Raw genomic sequence first — 22,432 nt, forward strand, 5'->3', positions numbered from 1 at the left:
CATACACGCAAATGTTTTACGTTGCTAGGAGGGAACTTTTAGGCTTTTGACTTCGTGCAGTACATTGAATAGTTCGGAATGAATACTACTACGTACGTAGACATGATCACACTCATTTGAATTTGGACGTCCCCGCACTTGTAAATTCTGAAAGAAACTTTCAGTTGCTGTTCTATTTTACAAGTAGGGGGAATCGCCTCAACCCGCTGCAATAGAGTTACAATAAGCACCACTACAGTTACTCTAACCAGGTTCAACAGAATAAAATCAGCGCTGCCAGCTGTAGTTACTCTAACCAGCTGTACTACCTGGTTTGACCAGCAAACTAAAAACTCGGAGTTATACTCTATAGACCCATGTATGAACTTGTGAATGCCGGAAACTCTAAGAGACAACAGAAAATTTGAAACATTGGTACACCGGCTGCGTCTTGGTACTGCATTTACGAAACACTTCTTGTACAGAATAAAACGTATCTCTAGTCCGCAGTGTTCTTGTGGCCATTCAGACGAAGATGTGCATCATCTTCTTCTCAAATGCACGAAATACGATACACAAAGAACGGTACTGCAAGCTAATTTGTTTATATTAGACAGAAGACCATTCACTCTTAAAAAGATACTTGGCCCATGGCCAACTGCGGGCCTTCAAGAAAGAGAACTTCTTGGTCTGAAAAAGTTTTTAGAGGGCACTAACATTTTGGGAAGATATTAAGTATCAGATGATCCGAATACGCTAAATGAGTTACATAAACGTTGTTCGTGGTTCATAATTGGTTTATGGGGTGATTGCATCTTTTACGCAATATGTATAATTCTGTTCTGTACTTGCAGTGTATTGCATGTGCTGTGTGTTTTGGCTGTTCAAAACATCTGACTTTATATATGCGTACGTGGACTGAACGAGTGCACAGAACTTTACGACTCATCTACTGCTGGACTGTATATTTTTTATTGATCCGGTGTTCTATTGAGTTATTTTTGTGTCGCGATTCTTCCTTTGTACGCAAATTTGTTTCGTTTGCCAAGTGACAAGGAGTAGCCGGTGCCACCATAAAGGCGCCAACCTCTCCTAACATTCACTTTAAAAAAAAAGGGTAAAATCACAACTGTATACTGCAGTTATGCCCATTCCACAAATCAGTTGGAAGTACTCTAGTGCTCGGAAGAGGCAGAGTTGAGTGTATGCAGAGCACATGTACTCCAAAAATGTGTCGTATATGTAACATACAGCTACTCCTCTGATAGATTAACGTCACACCTTTAATGCGCCCTTTGTTTTCGGAGAGTGCTGCGCTACTAGTTACATACGCCAGCACGTCGGCATATCCGCGTACCTGTTACATAGACGTGCTGATTAAGCTTACGTAACCCCTTTCGCAGCAGGCCGCCCTGCCTACCCTCTCTATTCTCAAAGCGACTGTAACTAGCCCCGACACAGGCCTCGTTCGTGCCGGAGCCGGTTACGCAACGTGCCTCGCGTATATTTACGATCTCGCCATTTTCACGTTACGCGTGCCCCTGCGCGGAACGTCCTTCGGCGCACGTTCCTCAGCGCGCGCGTTGGAGTTTCTCTCGTTTAATAATTTTCTCTCCTGCGCGAACCGATGAGTGACGGCTTTTGTTTTTCTTCGCCTCCGACGTTTCTCGTTTTCTCGTGATTCGCTGCGCCATCTGTCAACACTTGTAGCCTTCAGCAGAGAAAAGAGAGAGAGAGAGAAACAAAAAAGGAAAGAAAGGACCAAGCAAATCTGGGAAGAACAAACAGGTCGATTTGTGCCACGAGGCCGCGCTGCCCAGTGCGCGCCCGCGCGCGTTAACTTCGAGAGTCGTGAGTGGGCATTCGTTTGGGGGGCGTAAGAAAGCAAAAGGTCCGAGCGGTGCGGGTAAATAAAAAAGCAAAATAACGGAACGACGACAACGACAAGAGCAACAAAGAATCGGAGAGAAATGAGCGAGAAAGCGTGCGCGGCCGGAGAAGCCGTCCTCCGTATCGTGTGTGTGGAAAACAATGACGGGGACGCCCGCGCGCCGCCCGCCAGCAGCGCCGAGAGAGGAAAATGGCCGCCGGCACCGCCGCCGCCGCATCCTCCTCTCCACTGGCGTCACGCGAACCCGCGGGTGCGGGAACGGCACCGTTGGGTAGGGTACGGCGCGTTTTCCTTTTCCCTACCGTGGCGCGACCGTGCGCGCGCGCGCGCGCGCTTCGTGCAAGGACGTGGCGACTGCATTTGGCGCGCGCGTTGCGCCAGCAGCGCCACTTTTATGCCACTGCGCTTTTTTATTGCCACGCATTCGCTCACGTGCTCGTATACTGTGTGCTATTCCTGCCGTTCTTTTGTTCTGCGCGGCCATTTGCGTCTCTCCAGCCGAGAACAACGCCCATCTCGACAACGACCAGCCTCGGTTTCGTTTCGTAACAGGCCCGTTCTTTTTTATTTTTCGCTGAGCTTTCGGAACACTCGAAGAGCCCGCCAAACGGACACTTGATTGTTTCTTTTTTCTCTTAATACTTTATCTCTCTCCGTGACTGCATCGCCTTTAAACACGGGCCTTTCACGCTGCATTTGCGAGCTGGACGGCATGCATGCGTGTCCACAGCCGCAACGGTGTGTTGACGTGGTTGCTTTCCATTCTACAGTTCTGGTGGCTGGACAACCGCGTTCGTGCGGAGAAACTGACCTTTTTTCGCTATCGCCGCCGCTTTCTAGCGCGCGTGTTCAAACCCTTCGTGAGCTCAATTTCTTGTTCCTCAGCGAAATGGCACAACCCGCTCTGTGGGGTCATACGCGAGCATCTTCCGTATGCTATCAAGCAACACTGGAGGCTGCTGCGTGAATTCTCTGCCACGCATGTATACAGCTCTCTGCAAAAGTTTGCTGCGATGCAGTCTTCCTCTGCTCTAGGACACTTTCCAAACGAACATAAAAACACTCACTGGTGCGCAAGTAAGAGTCTTGAGGGTGTGTATAGCCTACCGAAAAACACATCAAATGTAGGAACCCTTGCAGAAAGCAGGCGCCTGTCGGTTCCAGTGCTTCTGCAGCAGGAGTTTCTCCGAATACACAAATGCCGGGTCATCCACTTGGTTCAGACAGCGGTCCTGTAGGGCGGAGCTTGCTCCCGCTGAATTATCAAAGCCCTTCTATGCCGATGGAACTACCGTGGAAAATTCCTTCCTAGTCTATTGTCACTTTCGTGCGTGGGTTCAAGAGCAAGAGAAATAATCCTGGTCCAGCGGTGGCATAATTCGCTCCAGAGCCTGTGAACGGCAGCTATACAGGGCTCACCGTCATATTTACACTGATGGCTCCGTTACTCCCACATCATCGGCCATTGGTGTGTTGATTCGGTCGGCGAGTCGTCAAAGAGAGAGTCTTTGAAGGCGGCGCTGCACCTTCAACGGGTCTCGAGCTTGGCACTATACAGGGCACATTCCTTTGTCTATACTCTAGGGGATATATTGGCCATGAATCGGGCGGTTAAAAGGCTATTATGATTTTTTGAGGAAAATAAGGAAACGAAAAAAGTGTCTAGTAAATGTGTTAGCGCTTAATTCTTCTTTGTTTTCACGAAATAAGCACATTGTCTCATGCAGTCCGTAAGGAGGCTATCAGAGCCCATCCGTTTCCATGGCCGTGGAAGAGAAACGCCGGCTCTTCGCAATCGCTCGTCTATACACGGTGCCGTTCTCCGCGCGGTAATTTAGACAATACATGTTGTATTACTTACATACACGTGACCGCTCGACGGGTCCGCTCTTACTGATAAATGCAACGAAGCAAACGCGCAACTGTTGTTAATTATTAACATTAATCACGTAAACATATACAAACACCGCAGAGGGAAAGAAAAGCGTCCGCCGTGGTTGCTTATATAGTGGCTTTGGCTTTGCAGTGTTAAGCACGAGGTGGCGGTATTGAATCCCGGCCGCGACGGCACTTTTTCGATTGGAGGCGAAACGCAAAAGAAAAGGAAAAAAAAAACGCCCGTGCACCGTGCGTTCGGTGCACGTTAAAAAACTCCCATTTTGGTAAAAATCAATCCCGAGTCCCCCCCACTACGGCGTGACTAATATACGTAATTTGGTTTCGGCGCGTAAAACGCCAGAAATATTATTTTTAAAGAAAGGCTGGCTAGCAATTGTCTCCTAAAAGAAACACCACGCCCACCCGCTCGAAGGGAAGAAAAGATTGGACGTACCGGCCTCCCGCAGCACTTTTCGAACCGTTCTCGCATTACATTCTATTCTAAAGCAACTGACGTCTCGCCCTAGAACATGCTTGAAAAGGTTTTTCTTTTTTCCATTTCCGAACGGGCCTAGAATCCGAGAAAATACTTTAAAAGGCTCGACGTCATACTGACTTGTACCGCTGCGCCTGTGCTACGGCATGATATTAAAATAAAAAACAATATTCGGCCTCCATGTTGTTGTTTTCCCCGCAGACATTAGTTTTGTTAGCAGAATGAATGAAAACAAAGATTTATAACCATACTTCGTCATTCTAAACTGATGTAGCGTTGTCAACTATAGTGTCCCTTTAACCCGAAGTCCTGTTTAATGGATAAATTCAACGATTGGCCGCCCATGTCCACCTATGTTCTATGTTCCCCCAATGAGATTTTATACTTCATAATGCATTGACTTCGTTTCCTGTTAAAAGACTTGACTTTTTATCTGTCTTCCTTGATGCGTCGTAGGCTTTCCGGGACAAAAAACACGTTGACGTCAGTAAAGGACGAAAAGCAAGATCGCAGCTGCTGATGATAATTCAAGAAAACGCGCTGACTTCATGTCCTTCATTTGACGCACGGTTTTAAATGCGTCGCAACGTAGTGGACGTCCATATAAGTACTTTCTTGTTTTTATCATCCTGATTATTGACCTCACCACTCTTCTTCTTCCACCTCGCCTTTCTTCATTGCAGAGTACCATGCAGGCCACATAGCTCAGGCCGACCTCTCTGCCTTTTTTGAAACGAACTGCCCTCTAACTAATTTGAAATTTTCCTTGTAAGTTAGGTCTTAATACGTGTTTACTTCAATACTGTATTGGTTGGATATTGCTATTGGTAACCTGTACGTGCACGATTGTTTTACTTCTGCTTTGGGTGTAGTTTCCGAGTAACTTTTTTCTTTCACCTGGTGCACATGCAAGTGTGATTTGTTGCACTGCTTAAGCGGAGTTGCTCACGTGCTTGCGAAAGCTCATGTCCTTCAATTTCTGTGGTCTATCCATCTCGCTAAAATCCGCAGTCGTGTTTGTATAGTATTACTCTACTAATAAATAAATAAATAAATATATAAATAAATAAATAAATAAATAAATAGCGTTTAATGGCCCTGTACGTTTGGAGTGCGCAGCCGTCCTTGTTATTGTAGACCAGCCGGAACTACGCCGAAGTCACTGAACTCGCTGACGTAATCTAGACTACGCTTCCGCGCCGTCAGCCATATCAGTGCAAGTGGGAGGCGCAGCAGAAAAACGTCCGAAAGACGGTGTAATTAAATCCAGTCATTCTATGCACGGCCCCTGGACGCCGTTTAATTTGAGCGCCGAGATCTGGGATATACGCAAGTGATCCGTCACGTTTCCGCTTTATGTACCATACGGGCACTTACATGTACCCCCTCCCCCCCCCCCCCCCTAAGAAAAAGAACACGCGATATACATTTACATACAGCACGCTGTACACACACGATGAGCGGCTCGTACATCCCACCGGTGCGATGTCTCCGATGATGAAGGCGCGCCAGTAGCTTCGCGATTCTTACACGTCACAAAAAAAAAAAGAAGGAATAAAAATAACGAGGTTTTATCCGTCCACCAAATTGCATCGCGCCTCTGGGGCTTGCAAAAGCCCGCCTGCACGCATCATGCAAGCCGCTCCTCCCTCTGTGCTTTACGAAGTGTGTTGCTTAATCTCGCCGCTTCGTCATGCGATTATCATCTCGCCGCTCTATCTTTCGCGCTTTTAATTTTCCGCATCTCGGTGCCTGTCGTGGCACGCTTGCCTCACACCAAGCCCAAGCCTGCTGCCGGCAATGCATTACCATCTCTTAACCACTGGGCGACGCCATAGAGATAACATCAGCCGCTAACGCGATATGTTTTAAACTGGTATCGGTGGAGCAATTTAGATCCCCCTAGCGCATAGGAAAGGGGGGGGGGGGTACTGCGCCATACGCAGGCTTCACGTTCTCGTGACACCTTAGTCTTGCGCGTGTCATTCTGTCGAGTAATGGAGCCATAGCGGCAGCGCGGTTGCAGCATGGATGTTGGAATCTGCGGTCGTCATCTTACTACAAATTCCGCTTTTGCGGGAAAGAAACGAAGCATGGCAACACATTGGCACCAGCCATGCCCCGGCAAGCGCAGATGTTACCAAGATTAGGTGAATAAGTGGACAAAACATGAAATGCAGTGTACGGTGCTAATTACTGACAGAGACGTTAACGCACACCCGAGGTAATGAAGCGCTATTGAAGCGCCCTCTTTTGAAGAACCGGCAATAAGCGATGGTTACCGGTGGCTACCGCTTTCGCTGGGCAACTATATGTAGGCGCGTGATAATCTACGTTGTCATTTATAAAGATGTAACGTCTGCGTTGTTGCAATTCGTTAGGCACTGGCGTAGCCACGGGGTGGCACACCCGGCGCTTGGCCCCACCCCCGGCGCTTGGCCCCACCCCCGGCCCCCTCACCGAAATTTCTTTGCTAGTGTGAGGCCTGCTCACCGCCGCCCCCCCCGTACCCCACACCCTTCCGGCCCCCAAACAAATGCGTGCTCTCCCTCCCATAGCTGAAAAAAAAAATTGCTGGATACGCCACCGATCTTAGGGGCTACATGTGAACTCGGCAAGACGTCAGAGGGCATCCAAATAAGCGTTCCCGCGCGTAAACGTACAAACAAGTTATGCAATGGAGTACGTGAGTGACTTCGCGAGTAGGGAATTTAGTCAGCACATTTGCCGAACATTACGCTGTCACGGGGTGTCAAAGGTCACATGCTAAGCGGCAAAACAGTAGCACAAAAGCGTTTAGTCTTGACGCCGCCGAATACATATATATACTAAAAAAAGTACATGAAAATTTGAATAACTCGTCGACATTACCCATCGGAAGTTTTGTGGGTCTAACTAAGCGAAACCTGCTTCTCTGTGGAAGCGGTTCCCTGTATATCTGATATAAGTATACTTCGACATAGCCGAAGTGTATTCACAGTATTCACTACATCGGAGCTGTGCTTCTTTACTCTCCGCTGTATTCGACAAATGCCACTGCACGCTGCGCCGATGCCGCTCTGTATAACGCACCCGTGCCTCCTCGGTATAGAACACGCTGTCCACGCGTTGCCCCCGCTGGAAAATAAAAAAAAATAAAATAAAAATGTCGTGGAACTGCCACATACATTCTCGCCGTGAAATGGGGACGATGTGTATCAACGCTTGTGTTGCTTCTTTCTTCTGAAATCGCAGAATGGAGGTTCTCTTAAGGCTCCGGCTAAGATACATCCGACGTATGCCTTCCACTTTCTTTTTTTTGCAGGTACCTTAGCCGAATCCGTCAGTTTTCTTTCTTTTTTCATGCAAGTACCACATCCGACGTATACCGTTGGTGACAGCACACGTGAGGACGGCAAAGTATATATATATATATATGCGTGTACGATGCGCAGTTCTGTACACATTTCTAACCACTCTGAAGGTAGTGTGAAGCTGCGCGGGATGCGACTTTGAGGAGGACGTTTCTCCTTATGGATCCGCCGTATCTTTGAGATCAACCAAATACGTCACGGAAATAAATATCGAGGGATCCGTTGAACGTATCTTTTAGTAAATGTTCGCACGTCGTATACCTTTAGACACTTCGTTCTCTTAATGCTGTGCTTCGCTGCGCATGAACTACTGCGAACGACAACACAATCCGAGCTGGCAATAGTCCTGTCGTCTTCTCCTGTGCCGTTCCTTCCAGGATTTAAAAAAAGAAGAAAGAAACGTGTGCCACCTAGGCCGACGACAAGCCCTACATGTATACGCCCAACACTGTATACTCCCTTTGGCGGACGTTTGCAGGGTAGCAAACCGAAAACTCGCCTCTGGTTAACCTCCCTGCATTTCCCCCCCCCCTCTCTCTCTCTCTTGGTGGACGTACCTTTTTCCTGACGCCGCAGTAGAGCGCGTCGTCGGGGCCCGGGAACAGGGAGATCCGCAGCGAGGTGTTGAGGCCTCCGGTGCCGTACGCGATGCAGGGGCTGCGGCGCAGCTCCTTGACGATGCCCCGAGGGTCGCTGGTGTCTCTGGTGTGCAGGATGCCGTTGAAGGGCTCCTCGGTCAGAACCGAGATGGTCATGAAGCCCTTGTCGCAGTTGGCCGACACTGCGCCGCGGGGGGAAATAATAAGACGATCCCTTAGATGGAAATGCTATACGTGTATGACTTCTTTATTTGCTTTATATATGAACATGTACGTATAAGCGTGCAAATAAGACCATATATTGCCACGTGTGACTGCATATAATGCTTTATAATGGCACATATGGGTCCACACAAGACCATTTGTACTGAAACGTTCTGTGTACAATTCCAATTATTCCGCATGTTTCCGTGTAATTATTACGGAATATATATGGATTCCGCATAAATCCCGCACAATTTCCATAAAAATTACACGGAATTCTTGGAATGCATACGGAAGGTTTCAATAGGGATATATACTGCCACATATGACTACAAGTGCAATATCCATACTGCAAAAAAAAATAATAATAACGCTCTCGTGATTAGTTAAATCTACCCGTCTTTTCTGATAGATCTCGTCAAGACAAATCGTTTGGTACCCGTCCCATTTGTATATGTCTACCCTTTGTCGACTTACAAATCCCCCAAGATACGTCCGAAATCGGAATCTGCTTTGTTTGGGGGGTCAAGGTGGGCCTAGAATTCGGCTTTCGGTACGACCTGTGTAAGTTTCAATTAGTAGTTCCATGTATACAATGTTTGGGTATTATTTAATCGTGGCTTTATTTATATACCACCACCATTTCACATTTACATACGAAATTCGGTACACAAATGGCCCCGGATGGGTACCTCTTGTTGTCTGAGTATATATAGCGGAACGTATGTATATATGTATAGCGGTCCCGTAACGGGGTAGTTTTACTGACCCGTTATAGGATCTATGTTGGGGGTGAACGGGCACAAGTAGTCTTAGTGGCTGCCATCTCGGATATGACGTCACGCTGAAAGCTACTGTCTTGGATTTGGGGAACCGAAACGATAGCACCATTTCGTCTCATAACGCCATAATCACGTGGTTCCACCTCTATTCGCCATATTGGACCGTTACATGACATCATTGGCACCAAATTTAGCCGCCATCTTCGATTTCAGATTCCGCAACTATGCCGTAATTTTTATTATGACGTCATAATCACGTGGTTTCACTTATAGCCACGATGCTGGATTATGACGTCATGATTAGCACCTGAATTTTGCCGTCATCTTGGATTTGATATTACTAAACTGTACCGCCATCTTAGATTGTGACGTGATAATCACGTGGATTCACTTCTATCCGCCATATCGGATTACAACGTCATCATTGGCACCATAATCGGCCGCCATCTTGGATTATGACGTCCCAGTCACGTGACGTCACCAATTCCCATTTTGTTGCTATTGATTTACTATGGGGGCCGCCATCTTGGATATATCAGTGACGTCACTAAATCACCAATTCAATACACTAATGAAGTCACCAATCAGTCACCATTTGGATTGCTATATCGATTTGCTATGGGGCCCGCCATATTGAATTCCTCGGACTTCAAAGGTGAAGGGAAGTGGTAGCAGACTCCAAGAAAGCGAGAAACGTGATAAGAACGCTCTTAAAAGCGCTCACAAGACCATATACGTATCCCTACATGTCTCTAATTAAGGCCTTCCATGATCATAGCGTACGTACGCTATACAATTTCATCTTCCGTCCATTATACAAAACTACCATACCATGCAGCTCATGCAACACGTCATTAAGCTTTGTGTGCCTTTGCGTGTGTGTGCGAGAGAGAGAGAACTTCCTTGATTGGCACACGAGTTTTAACGCCCCCAAATCAACAGTGGCGCTACGGGAGATGTCCGTGCTGGGGCGCTCCGGTTTTGTTTTGACCGTCTGCGGTTTTTTAACGGGCACGTAAATAAAAGCACGCTAGCGCCTTTACATGTCGCCCTAATCAAAAAGCGGCCACTGAGGCGAGGAGTCGAACCCACGACATCCTGCTCGGGAGCAGAACGTCATACCACTGCACCACTGCGGCGGGTACAATAAAAGCCAATAGAACCAGACGGCGGCGCTTTTGGCCAATACTAACGATTCCAAAAAGCGCTTTCTACTTTCTTCTTTTCGTAAAAGGTCTGTTCGAGAAGTATAAGGGTTAACACGTAAGTACGTATGCCGGAGGAACGAAGACTGAGCTGAAGATGCACTTACTCTAGAAAACTCCTAAGCCGGAGGCGTATTTCCAATTGCTAGTAAGTACAGCGGGGCGTGGCACCTGCGGAGGCGACGGAGCTTTGCGCGCATGCGCGAGTGAGAGCAGGTGCGAGAGAGGAAATGTGGGGACTTTTGCTCCTTGAATATACGGCTCTGCCTAGGCACTGCAGAGGAGTTTCTTGTATGCGCTTGTACTTAGGCGTGCCGGCAGTATTCGCGGGGCGCGGTAGTGCTGAACTTAGCATCGCACGTTGGCGGCTCGACGCGATTATATTTATTCAGTCGTGTTGTCTGCAAATTAAAAGAACGTGTCATTATTTCACATTATTGGCGGCGCCTCCAGGACACCAAAGCGAGAACGGGGACATCAAAGCTAGAACCCGGACTGGTCCGTGGGTTCTGGCCCGCAGAGGCCTGCGCGTGCCAGGGAAGTATAAGATCGACTGTCCGCTGTGGCGGCGGACAGCCAATTTTTTATGCGAACACCCCCTGGCACGCTTCGGCCTCCGCTGCCCCAACCCACGGGCCGCCCTGCTTCTAGCTTTGATCCCCCCGCTACCGCTTGGGTGCCCTGGAGATCCTGCGCCGCCTGCTTTAGTATAACCTCAGGCGCTCTCCTGAGGCCTCCGTTTGCCGGTTACATGTGCATTCTGGGGCAGTGCTTGAAAAAAAAAATGCTATCTATCGTCGCGACTAAAAAAGCGACCCGCGACTTATACAACACCAGTCAGAACCTTGCCCCTTCAGACACCGCGATCCCCGAAAGGGGCGTCCGTGCCCACTGCCTCACCGCGTGGGCAGCCAGCGGCGGAGCGCAAACAAACTGGACCGCACTCCGCAATGCCAGCATGTGTAGGGGACAAACCATGGTACAAGCGCATACAACATGCGAAACCTCCTCCGTTGTGCCTAAGCAGACTCACACGTTCAAGAAGCAAAGGCCCCCAGATTTTCTCTTTCACACCCGCTCTCACTCGCGCCTGCGCAGAAAAGTCGAGCGCCGTGAAAAGCGCCACGCCCCGCTGTACTAAACCCTAGCTACCCGGAGCCTTTCTCGCCTAACGCCGAGAGCCGTCCCTTTCTTTGAAGAGTCTTATTCATTCATTTACTTGTTCTACCGCTTTGTGTGTTATGTGATACTGTCCTTTTTTGTTGGCATTGTGGCTTCGTCGCTGTCCTAATACTACGCTCACATTCTACGCCCACATATCGGTTATGGATTTCAAACATTGGCTTACTGTCTTCTAATTAGACATCGTAAATACTTTTTTAAACGAACACTTGAAGATTTATGTCACGTGTCAAAAGAAATACGCTTTACTAATGATGTTCTTGTGAGTGGACTGCTTTTCTTTTTTACTTTTTTCTGACTTTTTGAAATCGACATTAATTATTATCATATCCTGTAATATCGCGCATTTTGCATTGTGTGTATGTTGCCACGTCCTTTCTTGGGCCTGGTTTCTAGGTGCTGTGTGGAAACGATGTTTCCCCGCTGTCTCCACCACTTATGCACGTAAATATACTTTGGTGGCGATGTAGATTACTCAGACTTAATGCTGAAAGGCGTTTCAATAGAGAGTTTTGTTGCTTTGTGTAGTATTTATGCTTAAATTCAGCTGAATGTCATGCGCGAGATTTCCAAGAGTGGGGGCACGAATTAAACTCCGAAAGGGCCATTTGCATTTAGGTGCGTAGACCTCCTGTTACACCCACAGCATACAGCGATCTCTGCAAGGGAGGCAGGAGGCTTGGTACATTTGGAAAACGTTCAAAAGCTGAAGAAGGCCGGGGGCGACGCCTCGTCGAAGTCGCCACAATAGATCCTGGCGAAGTCAAAAAGAAGAAGAGAAAAAAAAAACGTGAGAACGTCAGGCCGAGGCTATCGTTAGCACTTTATTAAACCTTTTCTATAACCTGCTGTCGCGATATTGCGGCACTCCGAATATGCAGTCTCTCTAAATTCGAACGGACCCGTTAAGCGAGAGAAAGGCCGATAATGACGTCATGTGTAGTCGTCCGGACAATAACCTGTCGGCGTGTCGCCATCTCCGACTCGGAAACCCATTTCACTGCACATCGATCTTCCCGGGAGGTTCAGTTGCCGCTCCAAGAAAATCGCGCGATTGCCCATTCGGGCGTACAAAGTCATCATTTCTGAGATACTTAGTTTTACAGGCCGCCATATAAAGATGCAAGATAGTTCATCTGCTAATCTGGTTAGTACGCTGCGAGAAGGTGCGAGTATAAATGCACTTTTTTGTCAGGTCAAGCCAAGTTTATTGCAACAGTCATGTTGGAGTTGCATGGTAATAGTATTGAACTAAACTGTTTGAATTGTGTACTTATGCGCCCCAGAACAACATACAATAAACCTTCTGATGTGGTACTCAATGACGACAAGAAAGACAAAAGGAAAGATTAAGAACAAAATGCATAAAACTTAAAAGAAGTATACTTAACAGCAGTATTTAGCAGTATGCTTTATAGAAAAAGGAATCATATACCCGATATCCTTTTGTGCCAGTATACGCCCATTACAATTTTTTACTGAGTGTCATAACCTCGTATAGAAGTATTTCTAACTGAAGTTTACATGTCTTTCATCAAGTAGGAAAATCAGGCTACAAGAAGGTAACAGAAAATAATCTCATTGCGTCGAAAATATCAACGAATTCGCTCAATTGCGTTGCACACAAACACGCGGGAAGAAATGCAAAGATACTGGAAAGTACGGAGAAATCTATGACTCCCCTTCTGTAACGTTGCCAAGTGGTATGGTTCTGGTACGAAATTAAAAACAAGTAATGCTCGATCGACCCCATAGGTTCTCGCCGCCAGTAAGTCGTCCTTATATTCTCTTTCGAAAACATGAAATCGGAGGTTTGGAGACAGCAGCACAATCTACGAGTCTGACCTAGAGTACCGCTATAGTGCGAGTTTAATCGCGTGACCAGGTACAAGTGTCCCAAGAAACCGGTGATCGAACGGCTTTGCGGCCGCTCCCAGCATCTACACATGGCCGCGCGCTCAAACAGAAAGCGCGCCTCTATCAATTTTACCGCTAAACGAGGCCTTTTCTCTGCTAACTTAACACGCCCTAGTTTCCGGGAACTAAGCAACTCACTGGCTTACTCTGAGCCTGTGAAAGAAAAGAAAAAAAAAAAACGAGAAGAAAGAGAGAAATAGTGGAATGCGTGCTGATGAATCTATTAGCCTCAAACGCTTGCGTCCAGAACGGGACGTCCCATATATTCCGGCTTTAACGAGCGAACGATCCGTATCGTCGCTGATCTCGACGCAATAGTAGCGTATCGGAGTACATTGGGCATGTACGTGGAATTGCCGGACAAGTCAAGCGCCACACACCATGTTTTCTTTTTTTTGTATTTGTGTTGTCGCACATACCGTATTAACGCGAATTTAAGCGTCCGGTGTTTGACATTAACGAGGGCAGCGCACGTTCCTTCGAATATCATCGCACGAGTTCAGTATAGAAAAAAAAACTGGAGGACGCTTAAGCTTCGCCTTCAAGAGTGCAACGCGACAGCGTTCCCGTCGACCCGCCAAGGGATGTAAGACAATGGGCTTCGGCGCAGCGACTACGCGCCCCGCATCGGGCGCGGTGAGCGTCGAGCAACGCAGCGTTCGGCGCGGCAACGAAATGTGCGCCTGAGCAAGCGACGCACGCCTCTAAGGCAACACCGCATTCACTAGAGGCGCGTTTGTACCGCTTTGAAGCATGGAACTCGTGGCTCAGTGGTAGCGCCTCCGTCTCACACTCCGGAGACCCTGGTTCGATTCCCACCCAGCCAATCTTGCAAGTTGTTTTTAATTCATGAAGGACCTGCTGGGATTTATCGCTCACGGCCAACGCCGCCGACACCGACGCCGTTGACACCGGCTTTTCTGCGACACGAGCTCCTTAACGCTTTCGCGTTAATATTACGAAAGCGCTCTCAGAGATGTCGTTTGGAAACGTGGAGTTCCACACTGCAGGCACGGATAGCGTGTGTGAAGATCGCGGAATGTTATTTTCGTATAGCTGAACACTTAATTCTAGCTTATCTATTTTAAATCCAGTCGAGGGACGTTGTAATTTGTCCAGCTATATAGGTCTATGCTGTTTGCGAGTGCTTGCCTTGTTAGAAGGACTCCTTGCCTTCCTTAGAATGCAATCTAGGGTCCTTACCGGTAGAAACTTGACCACACCTGAGCAGACGCTATAGAAATCCGTGACGTCATGACGAACTGGTTCTGAAACTTCACCGCGGTAGTCACGACTGGTTTTTCATTCGTGCGTCTTTTGCGGCTCGCCAATCGTACTCTATGGTAAGATCGAGTGGAAGTTTTGTCGTTGTGCGAGCGTTATTTGCTAACGCGCCTTAACCTAATGCCGTTATTGGCGCCTCCTTGAAGGGACGCCAAAAATGAATGGTAAGTTGAGCTCGATTAATAAATCGTACGTCTCGAATATTGGAAGGGCTCAGAAAAGGATGCAACAACGAAAGCTGGCTTTGAAGTTGCTTCATTAGCTACGTGTGACATAGACTTGACCGGGGTACATAGAATTGACGGGGCACATGAGCGGGTAGTTGGAGATGCATGGGAGAGGCCTTTGCCCTGCAGTGGGCGTAGCCATGATGATGATGATGATGATGGTGATCACAGACTTCGACAGTTCCTGCTCGCTCTATTTAACTAGTACCTTAGTTGGTATTGTGTATTAAAAAAAAAGATGTGTGAACTCCGAGCGCTGCGACAATAAGTTTAAGCGATGCTTCGATTGGTGCTTGTCGAGAACACCTTTCCTGCTTAGCGGCAATTCTCAAGTAGCGATCACGCGGCCCAGTTGGGCGCGTTTGCACCGGAAGCGGCGCTGCTCAACCTAAGGCTGTCGCGCTCGGTGATACACGTGCCGCGCATGGCGACGAAGGCAACGGGACGACGGCGTGAACGCGACTGTACGACGACTATCCCATGACGAGGACGGCATTGGCACGACCACACTGGAACCACTCAAACAAAAGGACAACGATCGAACGACCAAGGCAGCATGACGACGATTGCACGACGACGACACAATGGCGACAGTGGCATAACAATGACGGAACGATGGCGACGATGCGATGACGGAGGCACAGTGGTTCGTGGGGTGACGACGACCACGGTGCGGCGACAACCTGATGGCGATGCTGGAAGGACGCCAATGGCTCGAAGACGAAGAAATAAACATGAAACGACCATGAGTCCAACCATGAGTCAAACGACCAACGGATAAGAAAAGAGCAGATTGGGTGAGGGAACAAATGCGAGTTAAAGACATCTTAGTTGAAATCAAGAAAAAGAAATGGGCATGGGCAGGACATGTAATGAGGAGGGAGATAACCGATGGTCATTAAGGGTTACGGACTGGATCCCAAGGGAAGGGAAGCGTAGCAGGGGTCGGCAGAAAGTTAGGTGGGCGGATGAGATTAAGAAGTTTGCAGGGACGGCGTGGCCACAATTAGTACATCACCGGGGTTGTTGGAGAAATATGGGAGAGGCCTTTGCCCTGCAGTGGGCGTAACCAGGCTGATGATGATGATGATGATGATGATGATGATGATGATGATGACCACGAGTGGCACGACGACGACGCAGTGACTACGACGACACGACGACGAAGGTACGACGGACGGTGGAATCACTGCGACAACGTGACGGCGACTACACGACGGCTGCGGGACGTCTCAGTATTCAATACATATCCGATGTCTGTTGTGCATTGTGTCCGGTACTGGTCAGTAAGGCGAGACTGTATAGCCAGCAGTGATGACATAGGTATGATGACGACGTGAAGACGGCGAAACGACGGCAACGTGATGCCGATCCGATAGAAACGTCGTCCTGTGTATGATATATCCGGCAAGACAACAACCAGCCATGGCAGCAGCAGCAGCCGGAAAGTAGAAGAAAGAGGCAAAATAAAGCTTCACTTCATTAATACGTTAGTGCCGGAAAAATTGTCATCCGCCTTATACTATATCGCAAAGCTACAATGCCAACCTACACGGGTTTCTCAGAAAGCCGTGTGAAGAGACGAGTTTTTAATCGCAGTTGAAGAAAAATTCATCCTGGTCTGGGGAATTGAAAACGGGACCAACGCCTTTCCGGGGTGGTCGCTCTACCGTCTGCTAGCCAGGAGGATAGCAGGTTTTCGGAACAAGGACGAATTATTCGACCTCTCGAAGCATACGTAGGATAAATGTGGCATCGTGCGGAAGCTCGCAGAATGGAGGAAAGTTTCTTCATCCGAGTGGATGACCAATTTTTTCCTGTCATAAACCTTCCGCCCCTTTGCTCGTTTGCGCACAACTGATATTCCACATGTCCTTCCCACGGTGGTCCCTCCTACGAATAGACCTCCAGTTAATACTCAGCACTTGCGCTCTTCCGTCTTCCTGTGGCTATAGCGCTTTTATTTTTGTTTTCAGAATGTTGATCCTCGACCAAATAGTTTAAGTTCGCACTGTTGCATTGTTAAATGCTTATAGTAAGTGACAATTTCATTGCATACTGGCGGTACCAAGGACTAGACCCGTAAAAATAGCTTTTTTTTTTTTGCACAGAAATGAGCAAAAATGCGAGAAAATGCTTTAAAATTCGCGACCCACTTACACTGCGGTTTTGGTAGGAAATTCACGAAAGCGGAGTATAGATTTCGACTTCTCCGCTATAAAGATTAAGACGGAAAAGCAGGGGAGGGTAATGAAGGATGTGCCTGGTTGCCTACCCACAACTTGGGGAAAGTAGGAAAGATAAGTAAGAAAAAGAAAATATAAGGAAAATAACAGAGTGGCAGTTATTGTGAACACACTCGCAGTGGAGCGTTCGTACAGTCCAGGCGCCTTCGAGAAATGCAATAGGGCTAGTTATCGGCATTCGATCGACACCCGCGAACTAAATGAAAACAAACGTTTGAAAGAATACTTCACATTTTCGCCGCTTGTAACCAGCCCTTTTTGCACCTAGTAAGCTATAAGATAAAGTATAGAATGAACACTTGACCGGACCAAAGTTATCTGTAGCGTAGCTCTTAATTCGCTGTCTCCTTAAAGTCGCGTTAACACGGTACTTATGTGCAACACTTCCTCGTTCAAGGACGCGCCCCGCGCAAATCGTAGGCGAAAGAGGCATGGTAAAAGGTATACACAGTTACGAGGCGGCGGCTCATACCAGCCCGGCGGGAGGCATTTAAAGGCGATCGCAACACTCCCCCTCCCCCTCCTCGTTTTCCTCTCCCCACGCGCTTACCGACCCACACTCCATACAGATCGGCTAGTCGGCGCGCCGCCAAATTACACTCCACTCATTGCCCCCCACCCCGGAGGCATTTCTGCGTATAATGGAGAGAACGCGCGCAACACATCCACGCCTAAATTAGGTGCAGTCATCATCCAGGCGGGCATTCCTTTTTTTTCTAGGCCACTCTTACCTCCGCGGCAGCCTCCCCCCCCCTCCTCTTCTCTCTCTTTCCTTTCGTCCGCGCACTTCCTGCTGTACGTATGCGGCTATAGATTTTGCGCAGATCGCACTTTTATATTTCTATCGTTAGTATAGCTTGTAGTCTCTGCGCTATTCAATGAGAGTGCACATGCGTATTAGCGTACAGGCGCCGCTCTACAGCTGCCTCCCCCCCCCCCCCCCACCACCCCTCTTTCAAGGTCGTTAGGGGGTCTGCTTCTGGGAGCTGCACGGGGGAGCGGCTTTCACTTGTGAACACCGCTCAGCCAGCATATATTCACTATAGTCAGCAGACGCGGTAACTTCTTGTAAACGTGCACTTTGTCACGCTTTCATGTTGCCGGACGCTCCGCGCTTGAAATGAAATTAACGCCTAATAAAAGTGGCGTCGATGTTATTAAAAGAAGCGGTGTCGAAATCATGGCGGCACTGACGTGTTTCCGCCTCCTGCGATCGATTCCGGCGCCCGCAGACCTCGAGAAAGCGTAGAGCTTTCGAGATCTGCTTGTGTTGTTCGGAGGAGACCGTCGCTGGCGGGTAGATTTGGACGCCGCCTATTCGCTGGGCGGTGTCACCTGACCTCAGCACAAAACGTCACTTTATACACGCTGTAACGTGACAGGTGGCTACGCAGTCAAATACTGTTGGGAAACTTTAATGGGACTGATGGAAACCCTAGGCTTAATAATAGCGTTATTTAGCGCAAACTGCAACATCATTTGGGCATCATTTGGGCCGAGCAGTGATAATCACCTAAAAGACGGGAAGCTTTTATGATCTCACCGTTATTGTGGGCGCAGCAGTTACATATTGTTGTCTCTTGTAAATTTTTTTACAATTCCTGGGGAAGCATACGTCATCGTAATACGGTCAACGTAAAGGATAGGCTTGAAACCAAGAATTACCCCGGTGTCATTTACAAGATACCATGCGCAGACTGCAGCTGCAGTTACATCGGTGTAACCGGCAAATTCACGAGAAGATTAAAAGAGCACCAAAGGGACATCTCCAACAAGAAAAAAGTCTCGAACGCCCTTGCCAAACACGCCGATAATCGCAGTCACCGCATCGATTGGGAAAACGCTGCTATAATAGCTAAGGAAAATAATTCGATGACGCGACTCTTGTTAGAACCTTTATTTATTCAAACTATGGCCTAAAGTATGGACAGGACTGATGGAAATCTTCCTGCCAACTACACCCGTTCCCTACGTCACATTTTGGCATAAAAACGACTTGCGGCTCTTGCCCGCTTTTAGTGTGATCAAGGAACCCGTACGGGTCCCGAAACGTCTCTGTGTTATTTTCACCTTGACTTGGTCAGTGACCGCAATTTCTTCATCAAAAGACAAGAGGCAGCTATGTAATGAAATGCAGATAATTGTGTTTTGCTCAGATATTGCGCAGATGTTGTGGCGTGTATGTAGTCAACTATGTGTACTACGCATAGAGAAGGGGGTAGTGCACACAAAGATATAGAAGAAGGAGTGCAGGATAAAGGAAGAAGTCAGGATAGTATAGGATCCAGCAGTGTAAATTTACTTGCGCCCTTAAAAATGAGAAATGGTGTAAATCTGTCTATAACTCACACACCAAGAAATGGTGTAAGGATTTGAGAGACTTACACCATTTTTTTTTTAATTCTGAAGGGTGCAAGTTATTTTACAGAGCGGTATGTACTGGTGACACAAATGTAACGGTGCTAGTGTAAATAGGGTGGGGCTTGTTTAAAGTTTAATGTTTGAGTGAAGACACACAGGGAGAGGCCATACCACTTTCACGGTCCGACGCAGCCAGCAGACTTCGAGTGCTTGCACGGGAGGTCACGCTCTCTCGATAGTGCACACCAAGCAGCCAGATCAACCGGAGCAATCGTCAATACGACCTGCCCTCTTTGATGCATCTCTGTATGCCAACTGGACTCCGCCGAAGTGAGGCCACTTTGCTTTATCGCTTATGTCTAGGGGTGGCCTTCTCGAAATCTTACTCATTTCGCATTGGAATGGCGGACGACGATCTCTACAATGCCTGTCTTTGCGAGGAGACGCTAGAACACATTTTGTGGGACTGCCCTGAATATAATGTTCAGAGACAGTCCCTGGCGTCCGTTCTAACGCACCTTGACAATACACCATTGTCAGTTGCAACTACTTTCACATATCGCCGACAGAAGACATTGCAGCTGAAGGCGACGAAGGGACTACTTCGGTTTATGAAAGAGACGGGCTTGGACAAGCGGCTGTGACAGTGATGTCAGGTACCGCTCAAGAGTGACGGACTGTAACTAACGATGTGTGCTCTGTGTTATGTGATCTCTCTCTCTGTCTCTCTTTCCTCCCCATCTTTCTCTCCCCATCCAGCTCCCATGTGTAGGGTAGCAAACCGGTAAAAAAAAAAATTTTAAATTAGATTCAAAAAGCTACACTGGTTAACCTCGCTGCCTTTCCTTCTCCACATTTTCCTTCCTTCCTTAATGTTTGAGGTTGCTCTGAAGAAGAAGGCAAAGCAACTGGTATGCTCGCTACTTCTAGTGCTTTTTTTTAGGGGCGGGAGAAGGAAGCAGAGCCCGTTCTAGTGAAATGACAAAGTTAGAAGAAGAGCACTGCAACTCACCTGTGGGCGAGAACTCGGTCACTTCCTCCTGCTTGGTCTGGCTCTGAAAGCAAAGGGAAAAAACCAAACGTTTGTTGTAGGTGTCGCTCGCATTGATACACAGTGCAGCCCAATTGTGACGATACTACTCATAGTGTAAAGAAATATCGCATGCAGCGAAACTTTTGCAGTGAAGCAGCAAGAATGTTAGGACAAGAAACGCTGTACACAAAGAGTTTTACCCTGAAAGTCGAATATAAGCTGAATTGAGTATAATGGAACAAAATGCTGCTGAGTCCCGGTCATTTAGAGGAAGTTTTCGTTTAAGAAAAGCTCTTCACAGCACTCGGTAAGGCCGACTATATCGCAGTGCATAGTTTCTGTTTAGGAGACGCAGCATGGTGGTGTAGTGCTTCAGCGTACTCGCACGACTTAATTTTACTCTAGCTGTCGTAACAAGAAATTAATTTCAGCAACCTGCGGTTCCTTAACGTGCACGCATGTAGCACATAGTGCGCGAGGGCAGCTCCATTCCGCCCCCGTTCGAATGTGGCGGCCATAGCCGGAAATCACCCCCCTCCCCCCCCACCACCACCACCACCGCGAATATGCTATCAGCTGCGGGGCGTCGCAGCCACCATGGCGGGTAGCCAATTCGAGATTGCGTCGTCTTCTTGAAAACTCGCGTTTCGCATCTTCAGACGTTCGCCTCTCTCTATTGCGAATCTCGTCTCGGCATCTTAAACCGTTTGCCTGTCCTTGGCGATCGTTCAAGTTTGCCGAAATCAGCATGTACGTTACGTTTTACGTAACTTACTACGAGTCCTACTTCCTCGGACCTAACTGCTAGTCAGATACGTCGACAGGAAACAGAAAACGGGGCACCAACTCAGTGGTGCCGCAACCACTGATTTAAAAAAAGAAAAAGAAAAAAATATGTGATTCAGTCATGCAGCCTCGCAAGCTGCTCATTTTCGGCGTCTTGGAAAAAAATAAAATAAAACGATAGCGAAACCTACTGCTTTTGAAAAATGTTTCTTCTCTTTCTGCTACTTTCTGCATATTATACAACGTTTTTTAATACCGGGGGTTTCAGCAAACACTTTCAATTTTTTTTTAACTTGCCTGTTCCACTTAGCCCGATTTTAGTCCATGAGCTGTCCTACTCCAAGAGGCGGGCATTGCTATCACAAAAAAAATGTAATGCGTAATCGACTAGTTAACAAAAATCATTAATTAAGCTTTTAACTAATTAACTCATGGCAAATGTTGCAGTTTACAAATTCGAGCGAGTGACACTGCAAGGCATATCCACTTGAAAAGAACTGTGCGGATGACACCATTTACGAGATATGCGCCCTCAAACTTGCGATGAAAATGCGCTGGCGTTCCACTTACTTTCTTAACAAAACGTCGTCTTATGCAGTGAAGCACAAAAGTAACTGGAACGCCAGTGCATTTCTCCGCAAGGCCAGGGAATTAATATCTCGAAACTGGTGTCATCCTGAGAATTCGTTCCAAGTGGATACGCCTTGCGAGCTCCCCGGCTATAATTTGTAAATTGCATTATGTGCCATAAGGCAAATAGCTAAAGACATAATGAGTGTTCTTGTTAATTATGTGATCATGCATTTCAATTTGTAAATTGCAAGATGTGTCATAATGTAATTAGCGATAACTTAATCAGTAGTTTTTGTTAATTTGTGATTATGTATTTCAGTTTCTTGCGCAAATAATGTCCGCCTCTTCGAGTAGACCAGCTCGTGGACTGGAATTGGGCTATTTGCCGCGGGAAATTTGTTTAAAAAAATTTAAGTGTTCGCTGAAACGCCCGGTA

General features: G+C 47.5%; 1 protein-coding gene across 1 annotated transcript in view; it reads right to left on the minus strand.

Annotated features, from left to right (window-relative positions):
• LOC139061206 (uncharacterized) overlaps positions 1-22,432 on the minus strand; it is a 175,280-nt gene that overhangs the window by 49,099 nt on the left and 103,749 nt on the right. Inside the window, exons 2-3 of the mRNA XM_070540859.1 lie at positions 20,617-20,659; positions 8,155-8,378 (exon numbers count right to left, since the gene is read on the minus strand). Of these exons, the coding sequence (XP_070396960.1) occupies positions 8,155-8,378; positions 20,617-20,659 (267 nt within the window). The remainder of the gene's footprint in view (positions 1-8,154; positions 8,379-20,616; positions 20,660-22,432) is intronic.

Source organism: Dermacentor albipictus, chromosome 6, assembly GCF_038994185.2.
Source record: "Dermacentor albipictus isolate Rhodes 1998 colony chromosome 6, USDA_Dalb.pri_finalv2, whole genome shotgun sequence".
Lineage (NCBI taxonomy): Eukaryota > Metazoa > Arthropoda > Arachnida > Ixodida > Ixodidae > Dermacentor > Dermacentor albipictus.